Genomic DNA, 24,956 nt, shown 5'->3' on the forward strand with positions numbered 1-24,956 from the left:
CAGTGAAACTTCTGAGTTTCACCACAAAAAGTCATTGGCAAGTGTAGACATACCCTGTGACAGCAGGGTCCACATGGACATTTATTACTTTGCAGCAGACTAGAGTAGATTTACACCCCAGCTTGCCACAAACTTTATGTAGACAAGCCCTCATTTGCAGGCTGTGAACATAATAATTGCTTAAGCTGCTTGTGAAATTCCAGCCTAAAGGTGTTTGTCTGTGCCATTCAAAACATTATGGCCTATCAGTTATCTGACATTATGAACACCTTCTTCAGAAAGAACAGGAGTATTTGTGGCACCTTAGAGACTAACAAATTTATTTGAGCATAAGCTTTCGTGGGCTACAGCTATGCATCCAAAAAAGTGGGTTTTAGCCCACGAAAGCTTATGCTCAAATAAATTTGTTAGTCTCTAAGATGCCACAAGTACTCCTGTTTTTTTGCGGATACAGACTAACACAGCTGCTACTCTGAAACCTTCTTCAGATGTTACATTGCTATAAAGCAATCACTACTAGTTCTGAATTGAAATTTGATGTCTCTCTGCCTATGAAGGAAAGTCACAAGAACAAGGGAACGGGGACAGGCTGCTTTCTAGACAGGTACATATTTTATACTACTTTGTAGTGGCTTATATTCTAGGCTCATAGGCCAAGTAGGGGTTTCATTTGTATAACCAAACTTCAGTGCAGTCAAGTTTTGCCCATTCAGTGTGGAGACAGTTCATTGGTGTTTACCTCCATTAACTGTCAAGTGCCTCCACCTAAGGAGAAATGTAAATAAAATATGGAGATATACCTATCTCATAGAACTGGAAGGGACCTTGAAAGGTCATTGAGTCTAGTCTCATGCCTTCACAGCAGGACCAAGTACTGTCCCTTACAGATTTTGCCCTAGATCCCTAAATGGGCCCCCTCAAGGATTGAACTCACAACCCTGGGTTTAGCAGGCCAATGCTCAAACCACTGAGTTATCCCTCCACTATAGTTCTTGATACAGGTACAAACTATGAACCCAGAGAATAGTTTTTGTCCTGAGCAAAAATACTGTGTACGGTAACTGCCATGCATGCTGCAGAGGGCTCTGTGCAACTCATGATACTGCAAGCAGCAGCATCCTACTAGATTTTACAAGACTATCTACTTTGAAAACAAAGTGGTCATTTAACAAGGTTCTCTCTCTCTCTCACACACACACACACACACACACACACACACACACACACACACACACACACACCCTGCCCACCCCCTTTGCCAACTCTAAAGGGAGTAGAGGAATCCATTTAAATGGCTTTTAAAAGGCATCTAATACAAAATCCTTTGTACTATACAATTTTTTGGTCTTAATACACAGCCTACTTTTAACACCTAAAAAAAAAAGACTCTGAGTCTTTAAAAGCCTTTAAAATGGGTCACATTATTCATCAGTAAAGAAGATTCTATTCCAGTGTTAATTTACTCAAAGCTGCTAATTAACGTGTGACATTGATTTCACCTTACATTCTCACAGGAAATTTAATCTAATTATGAGGATGATTTACCAGCTGCAGGCTTTGAGGAGGAGAGGAATGGAATGGGTTTGTTTTTAATCTGAACAAATACACAAAGGAGGGACATATTTTTAGTGTAACGTGAACAGAGTTTGGGGCACAGCTGTTGTTCATGCCGGAAGCTGGGAGTTAAATCAATAAGACTTGAAGGACTATTGTGAGATGGTTGTAATCAAACTCTTCAGAAATAAATTTCAAGTCTCTCACTGCTATCCAAGCTGAAAGCTCCATCTCTTACCAGTTTCTCTTCAACTACCCATCACCCCACACATTCCTGTTGGGTAAAGGATCTTTCTCAAACTGAAAGTCACACTTGCCACAAATGGTGTACCGTGTATTCTTACAAGTGACAATGAAGATTACTAAAAATGAAAGTAGCAGAGGATGTATTTAGACATCAGTTTTATTATCTGCATTTAGTAGTAGGTGGGGTGCAATCAGTTTCACTCTTTCCCTCTCTAGTCAGTTAACAAGAGAGAAAATGACTAATTGAAAAGACCCTTGGAAATAGTCTTTTCTGCTGTTGAAGAAAAAAAAGAAAGAAAGAAATCCATAAAGTTTCAGGACATGCTGTTAAAAGGAGGGCTCTATCAGAAAGTGATTTTTTTCATTAGTCTATTTTAAAATATTCAGTTTGATGACTCCCCTTTCACTCAGATAAGCCCTGGCATTACACCTTGTGGCTATTTATGAAGGAAGCAATATAAATACATTTGGTGTTATACAGGGTTGCAACTAGATTTCCATATGTTTGACTTCTTAGTCTTACACTTCGATATACCCTTTTGTCCATATAAAAGTTTCCTCGCAGGCCAAATAACTTTTCCTGGAAGCATAAAGCATGTTGGTCAAACAGTAACTGAGTTATAGGTGATGAAAGTGTAATATGCAAGATACTTCTTACAACGCAAATTTTGGAGAAAGACTATAAAGTGGCTTGGTTTTAGAAGTTTGAACTCTTAGGTTCACAATTAGCAGTGCACAGAGTATCAACATTGGTCTAAGATGGAGACAGGGAAAATATTCATAAAACAGCTGGAGCATCAATCTATTTTATAGATTAAGAAAATATTTACAAGAAGGTTCAATAAATGCAGCTACAGAAGTCCAGAATGGGGTTTATCCACTTTTTTTTTGGGGGGGGGGGAGAAAGGGGGTCAGAGAGAGACTAGTTATTGCCACCTATTAAATTCTCTCTGCAAAGAGATGCAACATCACCGGACTGAATGTTTACATGAGATTGAGTAACGTTTCAAAAAGGCTTTCATGTGGAATCCATTAATCCTTCACCTCAGCATTAGTGAAATGTTAGTCTTTGGGAGGAAAGAACAAGCAATGAGTCCCATCGCTCAGACTAACAACCCTCCCAAACTCTCTGAAGCTCTCTCAGTTTCTCCACTTGTCATATTCTTGCTTCCAATCCTCTCAAAGCTTTTCTAGTTTTACTATTAGTAAGAAAATTAACACTTTATTAGCTCAAGCCCCTACTGGGACCATCTGCCTCCTTCCCTGTTCCTCTGAGGCTTGACCACTAAAGGCTCCCCAAAAGGGGAAGTGCTATGTAACACAAGGGAAGTTTTTTGCACCCATTCGTGCTTGCAGAGATGTTGTCATTTCAGGATACTGACATAATCATAAGCTCCACAAGCATTCTTGCAGCTAACACGATTTACTGGCGAGGCAATGTGGTAGCACTCCGGGTGTACAAACTTGCAAAAGGGAGTTATGCTCAAGCTTCCTTCACATCATCCTGGCTCAGCTGGCAGCACTCTTACCTCTGAACTTGTGAGTTCAGCTTCTAAACTAGGATATAGACTTGAACAAGTGGAAAGCTAGTACAGCCCGCGGGAAAGGGCTTGTGGGGAGGGAAGATGGAGTGCTACACAGCCATAAGGATTTGATCCTGACTAACTCCAGTCTCGGACAACTGTCCAGAAGCAATCTGAAGACTGTATTGTAATTTACAAAATGAGTGACGGATAAACCTTTCTGAGGGTTCCAATATTTCCTCGCTCTAATCCAGCATTCTAATCCACAACACTGTGTGCGAGCTACTGCGGAGTCTCCAAAGCAGTCACTTTCACAAATTCAGTAGTACTTGACATTTTTATATTTACCTACACAGTTCCTGCATCACCAGGAGCTAACTAACAACTGTGCCTTGAGATGATTGGCATATGGAAGGTGCAGTACAAAGCTATTCCTACCCCTTATTTTGCTGGATTTGGGCATATAACTACCCCATCAAAACAAAGAGATAGGAGGGTGTTTAAAAATCAAGAATAATTTAGTTCTTGACAGTGAAATATGTCTATTCACTGTATATAACATAGTAAGGCACAGTTATGTGTGTTCGTTCCTTACACTAATTCCGATTTAAAACACAGTTTAAGTAGTACTATCCTGAACCAATTTAATCTGGAGTTGTGGAGAACGTGTTTTCAGATTAGGTAGTATTTCTTTTATTTAAATTTTCCTATTTCACTAGTATTTAGTTGATTTAATGCTTACAGCTCCCAAACTGCAAGAAAACTACATGGTAGAGAACTACCTGCAAGAAAACTACAGAAAGAACATGAGCATTGGCTACATTCCGCAATTCTGGAAACATGATTATTAAAAGAGAAGGAACACCAATTCCCTTCTCCAATACTGAATTTTTGGCTTTACAGCAAAAAAGGCAACACACTGAATTCTGGAGCATGTTATTTTGCATATTTCCATGACTACTTGCTAATTTTAGCAATAACTAGAGTAATTTTGTGATCAAATGTCATCATCAGATATTGCTTAAATTACCATGCTTTATAAAATAAGTGGTTTTAACATAGGCACATTTACCTTTTTATAAAATGGAAACTCCAAAAAGTTCATATTCTCTCAAAAGTCTTAAAAAAATAAGATGTGCTCTGTCTTTGCACTTATAAGTACATCTGCTTAACTTGTAGAAGATTCCTAAACATTTAAACATTAAGATGCTTTAGGAAAGGAGGAGAGAACAACTCCAGTAATTCTCATCTAATTGACTCCTGGGCACCACAAGGTTTTATTTTAACATCTGTTCTAAAAAGGAAGGTTTTGGTCAGAAAAAAATTGTATGGGAGCCCCCAAGATCTCCAGTAATCTTTGCTATAATAAAAAGATAATCAACTCCCCTACCCCTCACCTCAAAAAAACCACTGAATACTATGTATCGACTTCAAGAGTGCATACTGAAAATGGTTGAGAGCTGCTCGGGAGACTCTACATACAAAAATCCAAGAACCATAAATTAACCATCCTCTGGAAGAGAAGCTAGGTTTCCTTTCCTCCAATGATAACAATCATCAAGGTCTGGAATGGAATGGTATAGGACAGGACATAGTACAATGGTGTCTCCAGAGTACTCAGGAGAGCACATATGATATGTGGGAAGTACCAGCAGTTGAGGACTTTTCCATCATTTACAGGACAATATTTGGTTGAGTGAAGTAACCATCAAGGACTCACACTGCAATAACTTTGCAAGTCTGGATCTGAGAACATTTGCAAAAAGTAAATTCTCTTTTTGCCAACTCTCATGTCAAGCCAGGGTAAAATGGTACAATACAATATTGATTTGATTAACTTTGTAAGAGGCTGTTTGTTGCACTGAACAACGTGGAGCCTCTACAACCAAACTAGCATCATGCCAAACCTAGACGTTGCTAGAAGTGGCATTAACTAGACCAGTAGATGGAGATTAGTGGCAAAATTGGCTACTGTCTCCTATGGAGCCGAGACAGCTAAATTCTGAGATCACATCTCTAGATGTGGAAAACTAGTACTTTATCACCTCTGGTAGTATGGGAACATGACTTTGCTTCATTGAGATATTTACATATCCTTTCAAGAGTACTACCATGATAATTATCTGAGCAATTCAAAAATGTAGCCATATAATGTTTATGCAGAATTTTTGAACTATTCCTGTGTAACATGTATCAAGTTCCTATTATGTACTAATAGCCTAATGTATTTATTTCAGCTTAGTCTCATTAGATAATCACAAATACATGCAGACAAAAATAGAAAGCAGTAATTACTAACAATAACCTGACAGCTAAACCAGTGAGGTTTGCTGTAAGTCTTTTAGCTTTACCTTATGGCACATATAGGATCCACCTTTCTTCACTCTGTCAGTCCCTGATGAGGGCCCTTTCTGTGGATGGAAGGACACCAGTTACTTTTCTTCTGAAAAAGAGCAACAGCCAATTACAAGGTAAAGGTACAAAGTGGTAAGAGCAGGAAAATGAAAAAGGAATGACCATCAGCATTCAAAACAAAAACTGCAGCTGTTTCTGAAAACAGAGAAGCTTGAAATAATTACATTGCAAGAGACTTGAAGCCAGGACAGAGTAATTGTTCTGATTTCACCACTTCAAGTAATAAGTACTTGAAATTCTAATAATTGTTCTACCTGTCAAGAGGACAGTGTGCTATTCTGTTTCTTTAAAGAAGCTCGTAATATACTGTAATAAGCAGAATGACAAGTATGAAGAGTAATGATGTTGAAGATATGAAAAAAGCTCTGTTGCTGCAGAATTCTCATAAGAGACAAGATCATACATCTTCACCTGTCATTCACACTGCACTGCCTCTCTCCCCATCCACGTTTCACGTGGAAGCAGCTGAAGAGTTCAATGCTTTCTGCGAGATCCAGTGGGGCCCTTGTGTAACTGTATGGGCCTGCAATTAAAAGCATGTTTTGTGTGCACACATTTTAGGAAGATCAGACCAATAATGTCTTCTCATGCAGACTTTAATTTTACAATCTCTTATGAATTCCACCCCCAAAAAGGAAGAAGTGTTGCCTAGCCATTAGAACAGGGGTTGTAAGTCAGGAAACCTGAGTTCTACTAGTGGCTTCACTACATTCTCAATATGTGAATCTGGGCACAGCTGTGAAATGGTTACCATACTGCTCACCTACTTCTGTAAGTATTAAGTAGCTAGTGCATGGGAAGCTCTTTGAAAACCTGGAAGAAAGGCATTACAAGATACAAGCTACCGCTGCATTTTATATTTGTCTGCACCACTGATTTATACACAGGCTACTTCTGAAGGGAAAATTTCCCACAAGAGTCCAAGTAAAAGTTGCTCTCTCTCCCCTTCACATGAAACTCCTCCTCTAGGCAGGAAGAGCTTTACTATCACAAACTGGAATTGCATGCAAGAGAGCACGTCTTGCTTACAAAAGCTATAAAAATTATCTTAAATAATATGTTATGGATTGTGTTGCTGGCATATTGGGCCTAAAATCAGTATCAAATGAAAAACTTACTTGGGCAGGATAAATGAGCTCTGACATATACAGTGATTCAGATTTTGGTACCTACTGAACAATCATATATTCTGCAAATTACTTCAAATATTTCAGTCAAGTGTCTCAGTGAAAGTCTCACAGATAACTCCAAGTAAATGAAGAATTCCTTATGTGGCAGCGAAGAATTTTAAAGTCGGCATGATGTCTAAAACAAGGTTCTGTATTTTTAAAGAGAAAAAACAGTGATATACTTAAAAATGGTATTTAAAATCTCAGTCTCTGGTTTTTTACAATCTATGCTGCCTGGTTTTTAAATGGGGAGTAGGGGGACAAAGACCACACAGTAAATTCACCATAATTCTGTTACTCATTTTTATCCTTATAACTACAGAGGTGGGGTGAGGGATTACTTCAGGGTGTTTTGCAATCTAGTAACTGAAGAGGTAATATACAAGCATTTTTCCAAATCTCTTTCCAAACTATTCTACAAGCGATGCCACAGTATGCAATCCAAATCCATCCGTTTCCTGGATTTGGCTTCATTACCAAATAAGGTACAACAATCAGCTCAAACCTTCTCCCCACACTTGGCTGCTCTTAGGGTTGCTCCGTCAGAACTCCTCAGCACACACCTTAGATTTTCTCTTACCTGTGAGCCATTCCCACCTCCCTTATAACCAGGTTGAATTAGGAGCCAACCACCTGCCTCAGTCCATCAGTTGCACTCAACCGTTCTGAGCAGGAACACCATCTGCCAATAAGACAGGGGTGTTTCAGGAAAAAAGACTTCCAGCTTTCTCCACCGCAATTACAGAAATGATCCCCCTCTCTAGTACAGATACACGAAGTGTACAGAGCCATATTAGTCTTCATAAAACACCTGAAAGTAGGCCCACATACACTATGTCTTCAGGAGTTTACATTTCCCCCCCAGCTTTTAAACTGTACAGTCTTCATGCTTATGAACGATGCTCACCCCCGAAAATCAGTTCACAGAGCTATAGAACAGGTGTAAGAAGGATAACTCAGACTACGTCTTCACTACAGGGGGGTAGTCGATTTAAGATACGCAAATTCAGCTACGCGAATAGTGTAGCTGAATTTGACGTATCCGAGCCGACTTACCCCGCTGTGAGGATGGCAGCAAATCAACCTACGCGGCTCCCCTGTCGACAGCGCTTACTCCTACCTGCGCTGGTGGAGTACAAGTGTCGATTCGGGGATTGATTGTTGCGTCCCAACAACACGTGATAATTCGATCCCCGAGAGATCGATTTCTACCCGCCGATTCAGGCGGGTAGGGAAAACGTAGCCTCAGTCTCTCTGGCCTATTGAGTCCTAGACATATGTTGAGGTGGTCAACGAGAGAAGGGCATCCCTTCCCCATGGACTGTGCCTTGACAATTCAAATAGACCTAGAAGAGAGATGATTATGCAAAGTGGCCAAACCTCAAGAAAGATACTTCACTGAAGAATTTGTTCTCTTCAAAAATCCATTACCAAAATTGGTACATGGCCCGTGCGACATAATAAAACCACCTCAAGGAGCGGCAGTAGCTATGACGGTGGGAGAAGCTCTCCTGCCAACATTGCGCTGTGCACATTACTTTTTACACTGGTGAAACTGATGTCACTCAGAGGTGTTTTTTCACACCCCTGAGCGACAGAAATTTGGCTGACATAAGTGATCGTGTAGACATAGCCTTAAAGGATCGGCACGTAATCATTTCACTGCTGATCACTGTAGAACCACCATCCAGCTGGTGTGCATCTCTCACAATTCCAGCTTACTTCCAAGAGGCAAAAATCACCACTGCCCTCTACTTAGCTGCCAAAACTCTCAGCTTCTCCACCACTCCTCTAGATATACATCTCTGTGGCATGTTGAAAAGAAAGAGTGGGAATACCCTAAAATAAAATATAATAAGTAGACACTACAGAAGCTACTTGTGCCAAACGTACTATTTTTAATCACTCTTTAATAATCTCCATTTTAGAGGTTTAACTGAAGTTGCCATACAGTTTCCAAACTACTGGTCTAGAGCACAATTTAATCATGGGTAAAGGAGGAGATTACAAGGCATCAGATGCAGCTGTGGATCCAATGAGTCAAAACAGACCACAATGGTGTCCATTACTTAATAAATGGGTGAGGAGGATCCCACTGACAAAATGGGAACACAGTTGTGCTTCCTCCACTCTTCCCTCACTACCGTTCTTGGAAAGGTCTTTCTTTGAGGGAGAAGGAAGAGTACATTCTAGAAGCAGACTGCATGGTACCAAAGATACTCTTACAGCAGTACAGTACACCATCACTTAATTGTGCTCCAAAACAGGCAAGTATGTACTGCAGGTAAAAAATTATTAGTTCATCCTCTGTATATATTGCATGATTTCTGCTTGTCATGGGAATTACTTATTCTCTATTTCCAAGGTCTGGGGAAACAGACTCTGTGACCGACAATATCTTGTAATATACTGAACAAACCTCATGGAATTCAGCTAAGCTTTCTTGAGTTAACCCTAATTCAGTAATACTTAAATTAATACCTGTGGGGTACATTGTATTAAAAATGCAACTGTGTATGTATTTTTGGGGAACTGCATGTACCTTCACTAGTAGGGAGGGGGATGCTAATGAAATTCCTCAGTTATCAGCCTTTGAGCCCCCACCATCCCCAGGAAATATGCATATACTAGTTCAAACTGGATCCTCCATAGACCCACAGATAGGAGGAAAGACTTTTGGATAAAAAGCCCAAGTTTAGGCTGACTGGGGGCCTTCTTCCTGACCCAGCAAACAGACAGGACTCCTGAGCTACAGGGGGCCCCAATTCTTAGGGGAGAACTGGAAGGACGTGGCCCACTTAGGCCTCGTAAGACTGGGTGCTTGTTCTGAACTGAAGCTCTGATGAACTTGTAACCACAAAGAAATCCCTAAGGTGGGGTGTTGAAAGACCGCTCTTGCCAGAGCCTATGAAGAGTTGGGATGGACTCTGGTAAGCTTATTAGCATGCGTGTAGGTTCTTTCATTGTTTTTAATAGGTTCTCTCTGTAGTGTTTTTACCTCAAAAATAAAGTAGGCTTGCATAGGAAACTGTGTGGTAACATATCTGTAGTGATCACTCTGTTATCAATCTCAGAGGAGAAAGCAATCAGGTCTGTTTAGGCAGACTGTCTGCTGGGAAATATATAGTGAAGGCAGGGAGCTGTATAGCCCAGAAACACCCAGGTCAGGAGAGAGATGCAGGTCACCAGTTCACACCCCAAAGAGGCAACAGTTGGGGAAATGGAAACCTGAGAGTGGGTACCCTTGCTGAACCCCCGAGGGGAGATATAGGTGCAGCTGCTCTGAACCATGACAGACTCCATAAAACCTTTGACGCAAATATGTTGCATGTCTCATTGTAAAGATAAGCCATCAAAAGCACAAATGATGCGTAAACAGCAAATTCATCTCATTTCAGCAGCCAGCATGGAGCACAGACAGAAAGCGGAACATTTACCTATAAAAACAAGATTGTGTGAAAACAAACAACAGAAACCGTTGGCAGGATTCCCCACTAAAAGCAATAAAAAGTGAGCGCAGAGTTCAGAGCAGCAGCCATCCTGCTATCAGCTCAGAAGGAGCCCAGTTAAAACTAGAAAGAGCATGCTAATCTGGGATTAAAAGACGTGTTTGTCCATCTACGTGACAGGAGTTGCCTCAGTAATTACAGAGGTAATTACAGAGGCAACTCCTGTTACTGATGTGCAGATACAATTACCACTTTCTTTGGTTTAAGTCAGTCTTATTACAAAAATCCAGTGCCAGACAAATCTAAACCTTAGAGGGCTATTTGTTACAAAGCATGAATTATACTGAAAATCCCAGCCTCTGAAATAGGATTAGAGCATAGAAATGCTCTGTCGGACCACTTGAGCTGTAACAATGCTTCCCAACGTGACTCTCTCTTTAGAGATCTATTGCATTATAGAGCATCATCCTCTTAATGTATCCTTTCAAATTACTGAAGATAAAAAAGTTATCAAATAACTGAGAAAGCTCTCTGGGACGCAGAAAATGAGAGAAATGAGCTGGAGTTACACCAACTGCTTATTGGGCAATTATACTTGTTCTAACTTTGCTTCTCTTCCTCAAGGTTTGTTGCTGATATTTCCCCCATATCTTGCATTGCAGCTCAGTTCATCAATAGGAGCAGGGCCGGCTCTAGGATTTTTGCCACCCAAAGCAAAAACAATTTTGGCTGCCCCCCGTTCTTTAATTACCCCACCCCTGGCCCCGCCTCAACTCCGCCCCTTCCCCAAATCCCCAGCCTTGCCTCCTCCCCCCAGGCCCTCAAGCTTGGGAGGGAGGGGGAGCAGCGGCGTGCGAAACGGCACGTGTAACAGGTTTGAGAGCCTGGGATGGAGGGGGAGACCCCAAGCCGCCACGGCGCACGAAACGGCTGATTCGCGTGCCGCTGCTCCCCCTCCCTCCCAGGCTTGAGAGCCTGGGAGGGAGGGCGAGTAGCGGCGCACGAATCAGCTGTTTCGCGCACCGTGGCGGCAGCAGCAGAGGTGAGCTAGGGCGGCCGGGGCACATTTTTAGGGGCGGCATTCTGGCGCCGGCCATGCCGCCCCTAAAAATGTGCCGCCCCAAGCACCAGCTTGTTTTGCTGGTGCCTAGAGCCGGCCCTGAATAGGAGTACCACGCAGAAATTTAAGGGAGAGCATAGGAACCCAATTTCAGTCAGCCACATCCAAATGCACATGCAATTGCATGTGCAAATAACTGTGCATGCAAGTGGCCAACTACAAGTCTGATGGGCCCCAGGGTTTGCTTTGAGTGCGGTTACTGTGAGCTGAGCAAATGCACATTTTACCCATGCCTGCATGCGAGTTATGTTTTTTTTAAAAACACTCGGATTGCCAATGTTCCTGAACTAAGTGAATTCCCTTCCCCTGCCCAATGTTAAAATTCAAGTGTACAAAAGCTCTCAAAAAAGCTCCTTTTTAAATTAAATTAGAGTTAAAATTAGAATTCAACTATTGAACATAGACAGTGATTATATCTTCATACAGTATGCAGCTCGGCTTCTTTCTAAAAGGCTCCACATATCACTCAAGTCCTTAACAGTGGGTGCTGGCTGCTCTGAAAGAGATGCACAATAAACAGAAAAATGACACTTATTCCAGAATAAGAATGTCCCCACAGGACATAACTAAACGAGTATAATTCTGCCATGAAGTAAAGATCTCCAGGAAGACCAGCTGTTTTTATTCAGACACTAAACTCTGGGTTGGAAATGAACCTTGCAAAGTTTGATGCAAAGTGGTGTAGTGGACTAAGCCTTGAGCCAGAAGCCAGGAACCAAGAGACCTTTTAAAGGTTTTTTAAGGCCCGGCTTGACAAAGCCCTGGCTGGGATGATTTAGCTGGGAATTGGTCCTGCTTTGAGCAGGGGGTTGGACTAGATGACCTCTTGAGGTCCCTTCCAACTCTGATATTCTATGATTCTATGACCTGATCCCCCAGCTCTCCCACTTATGTAATCTATGGCCCTAGCAAGTCACTTTCTCTCTCTGTACCTCAGAGTCTCCATGTGTAAGACACTCCAGCCCTTGTCATTACAGCCCTTGTCACAAAGGAAGGCTTACTGTTTTTATGGCACTGAAGTGCTATGCATATATAGGCTACAATAAATATGACAACTTGCAGTCAGAGAACAGAAACAAGTTGACAGTTCTCAGCACATGGATTCAATCCTACTGAATGTCATTTAAGCTACCCTGCACCACCCACCATCCCTCCTACCCAGCAGGGCCTACTACATATTTCCCACCCCCAATTGTCAAGCCTTCATCCCAGGGTTCGTATTACGAAAATGCTGTAAAACTGCTTGAAAGAATCCAAAATCCTAATTCTCACAGGTGCTTTTCTAGAATATGAACTCCTATCATAGATATCCATTTTATGAGCATATCCCATGTGAAAGGCTAAGGCATACGCTTATTATACTACCAAGCTTCTGTGTTGGAGACACGGATGGATAATTTTCTCTCTCAAACACACCACAATATCCGCCCTAAGGCAGCCTGAAATCAGAGGAATTTTCTTTTTCTTTTGTAGGTTGCACTTGACTGACTTTGCAGTCAAGTATTTCATAAAACTTCCTGATGCAACGTGTAGTTAAAGAACTTGGACAGGATCTTTTGTAGAATGCAGTATGGTAAGGGAAACCTTTCTGCAACAAGTTAGATTTAAAATTTTAATTAAAGCGAATGTTTAAAAAAGTATAGAATACATAGGTTGGGAAAAGAGAGTCTGTACATCTGGGTATAGTGCTTAGGTTATCCACAAATAAAAAGTTAGTTCTTAAAAGTCATGGTACTTAGAGTACATAATCAGCAATAACCCAAATGTAGGTTTAGATATTTTAGAATCTAAATACTCAGGTACATCAGCCATGAAAAGTTGTACGGCGATTTGGTTGTGGAAAGCAAAATATAACAATGAATGGAGATTCTCAATTACTGAGGGACAATTAGGCAGGTTGTCCATTTAGAAAATACAATCCATAGTTACACCTAAACTGGATGGGCCTTGTTTGTAAAATAAAACCTTAGTGTATTTCACAAGTTACGCACTGGAAACTATTAACACCAGAAGACAATCCAGAAGGTTGTCAAGTACCAACGCTCACATTTAACAGCTTCTTGAGAATGCAGAAACGATGGTGCTTAGTACAGAAGTTCCCTTAATTGGTTTATCAAGAGTGTAGAATAGCATCTTTCGAAAGTCAGAGTTTAATTTCTTAGCATGAATTAATACAAAGCTCACTTATGACAAGTATCATCGGCTACTGCATACATCAGTTCTATTTGCAATCTCTCTGGAAGGAACCCTTTACATTTTTGAGTACCTCTTCCTTCTGTGGTCACTCTTTTTCATTAATACTCTTCCTTGTTTTGCAGACAGTTGCAGCAGAGAGTGAAATGTCACTGTTGTAGAGTTAGCTGCACCTCTGTCCCCTGTGTACACCTCCTTTGGTCTGATGTCTTGTGCCTTTATCTATCCCTGGGTATAATTTTGCAATTTTCCCGCTCTTAAACTGCATCCTCAGCTACAGTACCCTGTGTATCAATTGTTCCTATCTTGCAATTCCAAATGAGTTCTGGCACCTGTGGGTCTTCCCTTTGGGAAGCTGACCAGTTGTCTGTAGTAATCAAACTGCCTTCTTAAAATAAAGGTAATGATAGGAACTAAGCTTTTAAAGAGCTTTTAACATTCCACATCCATGTCTCTTACCTGACGGTAACCTAGGCAGGCCTAACTTCTTCAGACATCCTCAGCAGGTCCAAGTTTCAGTGTAGTTCCCCTGTACTACTACTGCTTGAGAGAGAGAGAAACACTGACCCTTTTAAGTCCCACCATAGATCTTTTATTCTTCTGTGTTCCCACACTTCAACACTTCTGGTCCAAATTAATTCTGTAGTCTCAACTGGAGATCAAGACAGTCCTGGAGCCAACGATTCTGGGATTGTCCCTTAGCAATTCTCAAGTGTTTATTGAGAGGTGGCTTATCTTCATCTTTTCCTTCCTGCCTGTTTTTCCAGACAGACTTCTATCAAACTAAATCAATATAGTCATAAAGTAAACATCCCAATAACCAGGCAACATACAGTATTAATAAATTACAGAGCCACCACGCCATCTTTATCTAAGCATTGGCTGACTGGGGCATATTAAAACAACTTTGATTACTCTGCAGAACTCAAACACAGCCCCACAATAAAGTGCAACCTCTAAGTGTCTAAAAGTCATCCATGAAGCCAAGCCTCAAACATCAACTGCTTCACGAGGATGGTGCATACACCTAAGGGTGTTATATCGTAAAGCAAGGCTATTACTTTGGCTAGAAGGCCCCACCTAATTTCTGATAACTTGTATTAAAACATGTAAGAGCACAAAAAGCCAATATTTGCTCATGCTTTTATTCTCCTTAATAGATGGAGAAAACCTCCTTGTTTTATCTCACACATAACAGCCTGGAGCTGATCAGCTGTGCCCTCACCCTGTAGTTACAGCGAGAACCATGACTGCAGGTCACATCTGATTCATGTGGGTACCTCTATATGCTATTCCTTTCATTCCATCATCAGGCATTAGATATTGCACAATTATCCCAGGAGCAGCAACAACCATTGAGTGGAGCATGTGGTCTAAAAACAACTGATCAAAAGGGCAAGTCCAAGCCACATCCGTAAGCTAAAGAGCAGTGGACTTTCATCCAAGATTCAACCTAGAGATTATTAAACTACCATAACCACACTTTACTCAAATTGTGTATTTTGTTTTAGCACACAACTTGCAGAAATCATATTAAGGGCTGGTTTCAGATCACAAATTGCTCGTTTGTACAGTTTATTTATGTGATGAATTAAAAAAAGACTCGAGATAACGCAGCCCTCATTACAGGAATATTAAAACATACTGTAGAAATAAAATGTTTATTAAAGCAGTTCTAACAAACGGAACTGTTCTCAAACCTTGAATGTAACCTTCCACACCGCACTAGTCATCCACACTGCCACTCCATGCTGTGCTAAATTAGGTCTTTAATACAGAATTGTAGGTCATCCAGTAACTATGCATTACATACTTGAGACAGAAATTGCTACAATTAAAGCAATCTCCATGAAGGAATCATGGTATATTAATCAAACATGCACTCTGCTGCCCTTTGCAAGCTGATCATTTACACGTCACAAAAGAAGTCGGACATTGCTTGGTCCTGCATTCACATGCACTAGTAATGATTGCAAGCTGTGTTGCAGCAAAGACCAGCTTTCTTGTGAATTTAGTTTGCCTTGCACTACTTTCTCACCCATGATCTTGACACTCTGTAGCTATTAGGAAACACAAGACTGTAAAGCAAGCAGTTAAAATCCCATTTCAAAATTAAGAGACTAGTTTCCTCTGGCATTTCTACTGCTGCTCCCTTCCCCGCAGCCCCCTCAAAACAAAAAACATCGCCAAAGCTGCCGTTAGGAGTAGGAAGTCAAAGTATCAGTTTTATATTCTCTTCTCTATTCGATTGTATCTGCACTTCCCTCAGCACAGTTTCACCATAGAAACAAATATCACTTGCAGTTACATGAATGGATTATTTTCCTTGCCTATCCTAAGAGGACCTGAAATTCAAGCCAAATAATTTCAAAACAGAACATCTAGTTAACCACTTGATATCCCAAAACCAGCTCCATCAGACAGATCTCTTATGCAAAAGAGCCCCCAGAAAGCATTGTTCCATTCCCTAGGTCAAGTTCTGTAGTCAAAGGGGTGGCACAATGACAGGCAGAATTTGGCGCATTAAGTCTAACTGCAGTATCTGAATTTCTGTCTGCCTAAAAAGTGTTTTTAAGGGATATTAAAAAATGACAAATTTGCAGTAAGAGTCAAACTATAAATGAAGATAGGAGCCAGAAGAAAAGCAGTAGCATCACAATGGATAATTGAGAGAGTCTACATTACTATGCAAGACACACAATATGCCACTTGAAGTATATCCAATACAGATATATGAAAGCTTGACAATGGTTTAGTTTCCCTCTCAATTCATTGCTGATAAAGCTACATAAGATCTCCCAAATCAGCTATTTTAGGTTGTCCTATTCTTATTCCTGCCTGTTTTGGATCCCTCATGTACATATGAAAGTTTCACTCTGCTGGGCTGTTGCAATAAAAGGGAGGCTACTAGGACTGATAATTAAAAAGAAATGCTCTTTATCTCAAGTGAATTAAAAACTCTGGTCCAAGTTCCCTTCAGTGTGTTCTAGACAAATAGTTACATTTATAAAACATTTCATCTTCTTACTTACAATTACTGAATTTGTAACCTAAAACAGAATTACAAGAGTCATTTACCTGTTGCTTTCACACAGCTACCAAAGCTTTTCAAACTATCACTCTCTCTACTAATGCTGGATGCTGTGGAGGGTTAAATTCACAGCTTCCTTTTATTTGTTCAAGCCAAAATAAAAAGGGACATTTACAATACATCAGACAAGAAATCTGTTAGGAACTTAAGTTCAAAATAAAAGCTGCTTGCTCCTCATGTCTCACAGAAAGAGCATTTCGTATAAGTCAGTTTTGTTCACTCCTATTCAAGTAACTAAATTTATGAGCAACTCACGTTTTCTATCAGAAAATCAGAGGTGACCATGGAACAAGAAAAGCTTACTCGTATTAGCTTTGGATGTTTAATGGCCATACACACAAACTCTTAAGAGTCCAAATTCTTAATTCTCCTAGTTAGTGCATTGCTGAACTGTTTTGAAAATCAAAACCCCAATATGTGAAGTATAAAATTGTTCAAAGTTGTCAAGTGATATTAGAATGATCTATCCAAATTAAATTTCATATTATTCATCACATTCATTGCTGAAGGGATTTTATATTGTATAGACTCTTGGTCTTGGGGATAGTATTAATCCTAGTCTTCTGTAATTTTACAGTACCGTGTAACACACCCACACACCCCCAATTTAGACTTTTTCCATCTTCCCAAGTGCTACTTTTTGAGACCTGCACAGCAAACTTTCATTGAAAAATATCTGACAAAGGTAAGAAATTTTGTGAAAGTAAGATTGTAATGACTGTTGTGGACCAAGCTCTACTCTTTTCTCTTTCTTGCAATTCCCTGATATTGCTCTCAGACTTGGACTGAATTTGTCTCCTGAAATCATTATTTTATAAAATGGAGTGTTGAGGGCGAGGAACAATTTGTTTAGAGAACTTAATATTTTAGTAACAGCAGCTATTTAGTTTGAACTAAATTAAAAATCCCTACAAAAGCTTTAGGTGCCCTAATTAAGACTTGCATCCAACGACAGATGGATGCTACCCAGTAGCAAAGAAATAATCACGCACATAATGAATGAACTCATCCAGCCAATTAATCAAAACGGTCATTTTAGCTCTTCCAGAAGAATCTCTCTCTAAGGACTGCACCTTGCTGTGGTGTGAATGCTTGTGTAGTCCAGTGAGCTATCCTGGCAAGAACTTTAGTTCCAAGTAGGGCCACTCAAGCTAGACAGGTCAAAAGTAGGGAGCAGATGGAAAGTACCGGTAGTTCATTTGTCCTCTAGGATGTGGGTTCAAGCCAACACCCTATCCTTGTAAAACCAATCAAATGGCAAATTACAGAAAAACTAGGTTACCATTCTATCAAACAACATGCTAGGGTAGAGCCTTGTTTGTGCCCTAAGCAATGTCTAGATAGCATTGGCCGTATTCAGACTCAGAAGCATACACCAACCTTCCCCCAAAACCCTGTCAGATAAATGGCTTTGAAAACTACAGGAGTTGAACTAGTCTTTACCCATTCTGTATGTTCATCCCCATACTGTGATCCTCTCCCTCCCCGCAAAAACCCTCATGCCTCAGACACGCTTGACTGCTAGCGGCTTCACAGATATATTTGAGTGCCTCAACAATGGCATCCAATGATTGACTGGTTAAGTTGACCCCAGGTTTGTGCTTGGTATTGAAATCTGTAGTTATGAAATAACACTAGCAAAAACGAAAGTAAGGGCCCAACTCCCTGTCATTTTTAATGAGTGCCTAACTACCCTAGGGCCTCCGAAAATCTCCCCCCAATTGTCTACAACTATCAGGTTGACAATAAGCCAGAGTAACAAGACAGTTTTTGAGAGCTACCTGAGAGTCATGGTGGCTGAATGTGCATCTTCAAGACGGACAGGTGTACAGAGTGCCTTACTAGCCCTTGTTTGACTGCAGTTTTCAGTGGGCATCTCAAAATGACCTTGCAAATATTTTTTTCTTAAGCACCTGGACTCCAAAGTAAGAACCCTGTGGGATGATTTCGAGAGGCAACACACTGGCTTCTTAGTTTATGGCTAACACCTAAATAGAAGAGAGAGCCTTTGGGAATACCTGTGTCATTGTCAGGACCTCCTTGAATTGTGCAGAGATATTTTCTCATAGAATATCAGGGTTGGAAGAGACCTCAGGAGGTCTAATCCAACCCCCTGCTCAAAGCAGGACCAATCCCCAACTAAATCATCCCAGCCAGGGCTTTGTCAAACCTGACCTTAAAAACCTCTAAGGAAGGAGATTCCACCACCTCCCTAGGTAACCCATTCCAGTGCTTCACCACCCTCCTGGTGAAAAAGTTTTTCCTAATAGCCAACCTAACCCCCCCCCTCCGCCCACTATAACTTGAGACCATTACTCCTTGTTCTGTCATCTGGTAACACTGAGAGAAGTCTAGATTCATCCTCTTTGAAAGCAGCTATCAAATCCCCCCTCGTTCTTCTGTTCTGCAGACTAAATAATCCCAGTTCCCTCAGCCTCTCCTCATAAATCACGTGCTCCAGCCCCCTAATAATTTTTGTTGCTCTCCGCTGGACTCTTTCCAATTTTTCCACATCCTTCTTGTAGTGTGGGGCCCAAAACTGGACACAGTAATCCAGATAAGGCTTCACCTATCTGAATAGAGGGGAATGATCACATCCCACAATCTGCTGGCAATGCCCCTACTTATACAGCCCAAAATGCTGTTAGCCTTCTTGGCAACAAGGGCACACTGTTGACTCATATTCTGCTTCTCGTCCACTGTAACCCTTAGGTCCTTTTCTACAGAACTGCTGCCTAGCCACTCGGTCCCTAGTCTGTAGCAGGGCATGGGATTCTTCCGTCCTAAGAGCAGGACTCTGAACTTGTCCTTGTTGAACCTCATCAGATTTCTTTTGGCCCAATCCTCCAATTTGTCTCAGTCCCGCTGTATCCTATCCCTACCCTCCAGCGTATCTACCACTCCTCCCAGTTTAGCATCATCTGCAAACTTGCTGAGGGTGCAATCCACGCCATCCTCCAGATCATTAATGAAGATATTGAACAAAACCGGCCCCAGGACTGACTCTTGGGGCACTCTGCTTGATACCGGCTGCCAACTAGACATGGAACCATTGATCACTACCCATTGAGCCCGATGATCTAGCCAGCTTTCTATCCACCTTATAGTCCGTTCATCCAGCCCATGCTTCTTTAACTTGCTGGCAAGAATACTGTGGGACACTGTATCAAAAGCTTTGCTAAAGTCAAGGAATAACACGTCCACTGCTTTCCCCTCATCCACAGAGGGAGTCATCTCATCATAGAAAGCAATTAGGTTAGTCAGGCATGACGTGCCCTTGGTGAATCCATGCTGACTATTCCTGATCACTTTCCTCTCCTCTAAGTGCTTCAGAATTCATTCCTTGAGGACCAGCTCCATGATTTTTCCAGGGACTGAGGAGAGGCTGACTCGCCTGTAGTTCCCCAGATCCTCCTCCTTCCCTTTCTTAAAGATGGGCACTGCATTAGCCTTTTTCCAGTCATCCGGGACCTTCCCCGATCGCCATGAGTTTTCAAAGATAATGGCCAATGGCTCTGCAATCACATCCACCAACTCCTTTAGCACCCTCGGATGCAGTGCATCCAGCCCCATGGACTTGTGCTCATCTAGCTTTTCTAAATAGTCCTGAACCACTTTTTTCTCCACAGAAGGCTGGTCACCTCCTCCCCATACTGTGCTGCCCAGTGCTGTAGTCTGGAAACTGACCTTGTTTGTGAAGACAGAGGCAAAAAAAGCATAGAGTACATTAGCTTTTTCCACATTCTCTGTCACTAGGTTGCCTCCCTCACTCAGTAAGGGACCCACACTTTCCTTGACCACCACCTTGTTGCTAACATTCCTCAAGAAACCCTTCTTGTTACTCTTAACATCCCTTGCTAGCTGCAACTCCAAGTGTGATTTGGCCTTCTTGATTTATTCTCCATTAATTTTCCACCATTGTAAGCAGCATCCTTCATTTTTACATCCAACCTTACCACCATCCCAGATAGACCTTTACTGTAAACTACTTACACCACAAAAGTTCAGTCATGAAGCTGAGATTATTAGAAATATTTTAGCATAAAATACATCTTGCATTGTTGAAAAACTTCTGCTGTTACTTGTCTTTCAGGTTGACTGCGTGTCCAACCTTTAGCTTTGACTAGCGTGTTGATCTTCTCTTCCTTTTTTATTGGCCACCAGCAGTGTTTTGTCTGCAACCAAAACCATATTGATTTCTTCCGATGTAGTCACCAAAGTCACATGAGTAATTACATCTATCAAACAGCTTTTCAAGGGCCATAGGCTCAAGACATTCTATCTGACTGGTTCTTGTAGAGCTGATGGTAACAATACAAGAACCTAGGAAAAATAGAACAGTTGCCGGAAAGGATGTGCTATCTTCAGACTCTGTCCACTGCACCTCATTTTGTGTAGCAGAACACAACCAGTCACAGAGGAGGCTTCTTGCATGTTTTGTAAATAGCCTTGCAATGGGATAGAGGAGCCCTAATGCTATCTGATAAGCTGGGGGTTAAGGTCCTGCCAACAATCCTTTCCCTCCTTCCCCGTAATATTCTCCAAAATAGAAGGATTTCTCTTTTTTGTCAAGCTGAATTGGTCTGACTCCTAATTCTCTCTCTCCACTTCCCATAGGTGAGGTTGAGGATGTACATCAACTAGCACTGAGGGAATGACAGAGAACTCTTGGATACCAGATTGGTGGTCTCTTTAAAAACATAGTACTGGGAAGGCACACTACTTGCTCCCCGATTTGTTGCAATGTTTGAATTTGAAGCTTGACAAAGTTCAAACCTCGACTGTGTTCTTTTGGCACTGTTGGAAGCTTAGTCTTTTCTTTGGATGTACGGCTGTGCTTTCAGTATGGACACAAAATTAGCCATGTCATCGCTGCCCCTTATTCAACGGTTTTTCAGATTTCAAGTCACACAGACCATTGTAGGCTCTTTTAGGAAATTCTTTTCATTTCTCACCTTTAAGCAGGCAGATGTAGTTTAAGTTGAGTATCTACAGCTCAGAAAATGGAGAGGTTTAAAATATATCAGCATATCTGCCAGATTCCAAGTCATTTTTAATATCTTGGAAGTTGCTGCAGCCTAGCTATCTCAGAGTAGTTTTTTTTTCCTTATTATGGGATTCAATGTGTGTATCTGCTGATTCAGAAAGCACTGCCAGAACTCATATTACAAATGCTCCTCCTTTAGAACTAACACCATTAACTTTCAAAATCTGTCTCTGAAGCAGTAAAATCTAAATTGAAAGTAATTAAAGTTTTAGCATTTTTTACTTGAAAACTTTTTTTCAAGTATGTAAGGGGAAAAATGTTTGGACTGAACTCAGAAGCTAAGTTAAAGCAGTTATTAGTTTGCTTAGCAATCATACACGACCCTTGTATCTCAAGACCCTCTTAATTCAGTGCTGAAGCAGTGCTACACAGATGTTGCAAATACAACTGTGCAAATACAGTAGCATTTCTTCAAAGAAATCCTTCTAATGAGGGTGCACTTATCTCAGCGATTCAAAAAGGATTTGAGATGCTGAAGAGATCAGTTAGGAAACAGGCTTTTATCCTTAAAATCCAGACACGATGAGATGAGAAAATGTTTAGGGTTGGAATCTGGGATCTATTGTAGTGCATCCACTCCACCAATGTGAATCTGGCCTGCACTGCCATATCCTTCTCATCTGATTAGCAATCAGCACTATAATCTTAGAAAAGGTTCACTTAAAAGTAATGAGGGCGGTATCTGCACAAGTGACATGAGAGCACACAAAATGAAGCATTTCATATGCATTGAACTGAAATATTTAGCACTAGAACTCTACTCTAGTGAAAGTGGAATTTTACAGAGAAACCAAAACTCTTTATTGTGAAGTGGATTGAGCACTCTTATAGGACACTGCGGTTTAAAAGTTTGGTATCCAATGTCTTTTGGCCTGACCACCTTATCCATTCAGTCATTTAGACACAAAGGTGCTATTAAACTTGCAACTACACCTCTACCTCGATAGAACGCTGTCCTCGGGAGCCAAAAAAATCTTACCGTGTTGTAGGTGAAACCGCGTTATATCGAACTTGCTTTGATCCACCAGAGTGCGCAGCCCCACCCCTCCGGAGCACTGCTTTACCGCGTTATATCCGAATTTGTGTTATATCAGGTCGCGTTATATCGGGGTAGTGGTGTAATGAACAGGAAAGGAAAACCCCAAACTCAATGTTTTACCATGTGCTTTTTTAGTATCCCTAAAAAAAACAAAAAACAAACCAAGAAAACCCACACAGCACCTTGTGCTAGAGGTTTTTCACCTGAATGTATGCATTGATGCAGCATGAGTATATGAGTGAATGAATGAGTGAGTGAGCGAGCGAGCGACCAAAGAGGGTGGGGGAAGCTGCAATAAAGAAAATACCTAAATATTAAAAGGAAGATGGCTTGGAAGGGGACTGGAGTCCTTCATTTCAATATCTCTGGTTGAAGGATCTCTGGTTGAAATCTTGCCCACATTCGTCACTCGATGACTGCTCACTGGCCTCTCTGATACAAGTGGGTAACTTAGCCAGGGGCTTCGTAGATAAATTACAAAGCCGCCACCACCACAGAGACTAGTTCACCCCTTTGGCAGAAACAAGCAATGAATGTAAACTGATTTCACCGCTCAACCCTACTGGAGGCCCTGTGGCTCCAGGCTGAGGCATGCTGACAGGACAGCGTGGGATATGGTTACAGGACTGCTAGATACACCCAGGCTGACTGACACCTTCCCCTCAGGAGAAAAATGGCTTCTAGAGTAAAAAAAATAGAACATGTTCATCCAAAGTGCCCAGTGAGTCTTTTAAAAGAACATCGTAAGGAAAGGTAATTTAAATAGCGACGCTTGATGGCTTCTATGTTTCTGGCTTTTTGTCTCAGCTAGACTTGTGAGGCCAAGCCTTATATCCAGCTGGGCTGTTCTGTGCACACTTGGGTTGACATTTAGGCATCTGGAAATGAGTTTTGGCCTCTATTTTTGAGGCTTGGAATGTATGGTTACAGTTATTTCACATTTTACTACTAAAAATATATTATGCCCCTGAGCCTTCTGTGGCTATGAATATTGCTTTTTATGTTCTCCCAGGAGAAGTTTTACCACAGACTTCAGATGGGAACAGAGTAAGAAGTAGGCCAATGCTGGGCACTCCTGAAAAAAAAAAAAATTGCATCATATGCAAATACAAACACTATATACAGATACAGACACCCGTAAGATGTCAGAATTTGCATGTCTGTTCAACACTTTTTGTTGTCTTCTATAAATTCTCACACAAGCTTCTATATAATTAAGTTTTAACTGCTGACTTTACAAAAGTGGCATAACTTTTTTCCAGGCACTGACAGTTGTGAAAAGAGCTACAATTGGAACAAGTTTTCTAGCACCTTTGCTGCTGAAAGATGATGTTTCATATGTAATTGTCTAGATATTTGTTAGAGTAACCTGAATATATATTTACAGTATAACTCAATAATCCAGTCTTATGTTCAAAACAGACTATTCTGGGGCAATGGCATAAATAATAAGCACTTAAAAACTCCCTAAATATAGAGTTGCAACATTGAGTTAATAATTTGCATTTTGGGACAATTTTAAGAAAGGCTTCTGAAAGTGTGTTGCAAAGTCGGTGTATAACCATGTAGGTAGTTTTTTCTGTACACATTTATGAGCAATTGCATGCAATAATCAATTAGCTGATTTACATGGGGGCAAGTGTGAGGGGTTTTAAATTCTGCAGATGCATTTGCTTTTTGAAAATATGGCCCAATTTTGTTTTGATTAATGGCATACGGAAGAAAACAGCAGAGGAAAAAGTGACTCAAGCTGTTCCATCAGTCACATATTGGCGAGATGGCTGCAGTGCTAGCACCACATGTTCTGGCTGAAGATGTCTCTCCTACAGACAGGAGCAGTATTATGAAGTGGTGAACACGCCCAAAGGTCAAGGTATTGCTGGGTCCGCAGGTAATGGAACAGCAAGGCAGAGCAGACATGGAAAGGGCCTTGCATTTGTTTTTTTTAATTATATATATATAAATAAAATGTAAGAGTTTTTTTTTAAATAAAAACTGAAAACAATTAAAAATATACAGTGTGCAGCTAGCTAGTGCCAAAGGCAGTATGTGTGGACTAACAGTAAGATGTAGACTGGCAGTCAAGACTTCTGGGATTTATTCCCAGTAT

General features: G+C 41.0%; 1 protein-coding gene across 9 annotated transcripts in view; it reads right to left on the reverse strand.

Annotated features, from left to right (window-relative positions):
* SUMF1 (sulfatase modifying factor 1) overlaps positions 1-24,956 on the reverse strand; it is an 80,441-nt gene that overhangs the window by 11,584 nt on the left and 43,901 nt on the right. For 5 of the 9 annotated variants that reach the window (XR_255377.5, XM_024105019.3, XM_024105020.3 and 2 more), the window contains one exon: positions 5,675-5,734. The exons of 1 other annotated variant lie outside the window; for it this stretch is intronic. Coding sequence is in view for 5 of the 8 variants with exons in the window: in XM_024105019.3 (XP_023960787.2) it covers positions 5,675-5,734 (60 nt within the window). In the remaining 3 variants the exon portion in view is untranslated. Of the gene's footprint in view, positions 1-5,674; positions 5,767-14,128; positions 23,922-24,956 lie in introns of those variants that run through there. 3 more of the 9 variants (XR_010589385.1, XM_042849902.2, XR_010589384.1) reach the window with 2 other exon arrangements.

This window comes from Chrysemys picta, chromosome 7 (assembly GCF_011386835.1).
Source record: "Chrysemys picta bellii isolate R12L10 chromosome 7, ASM1138683v2, whole genome shotgun sequence".
Taxonomy (NCBI): domain Eukaryota; kingdom Metazoa; phylum Chordata; order Testudines; family Emydidae; genus Chrysemys; species Chrysemys picta.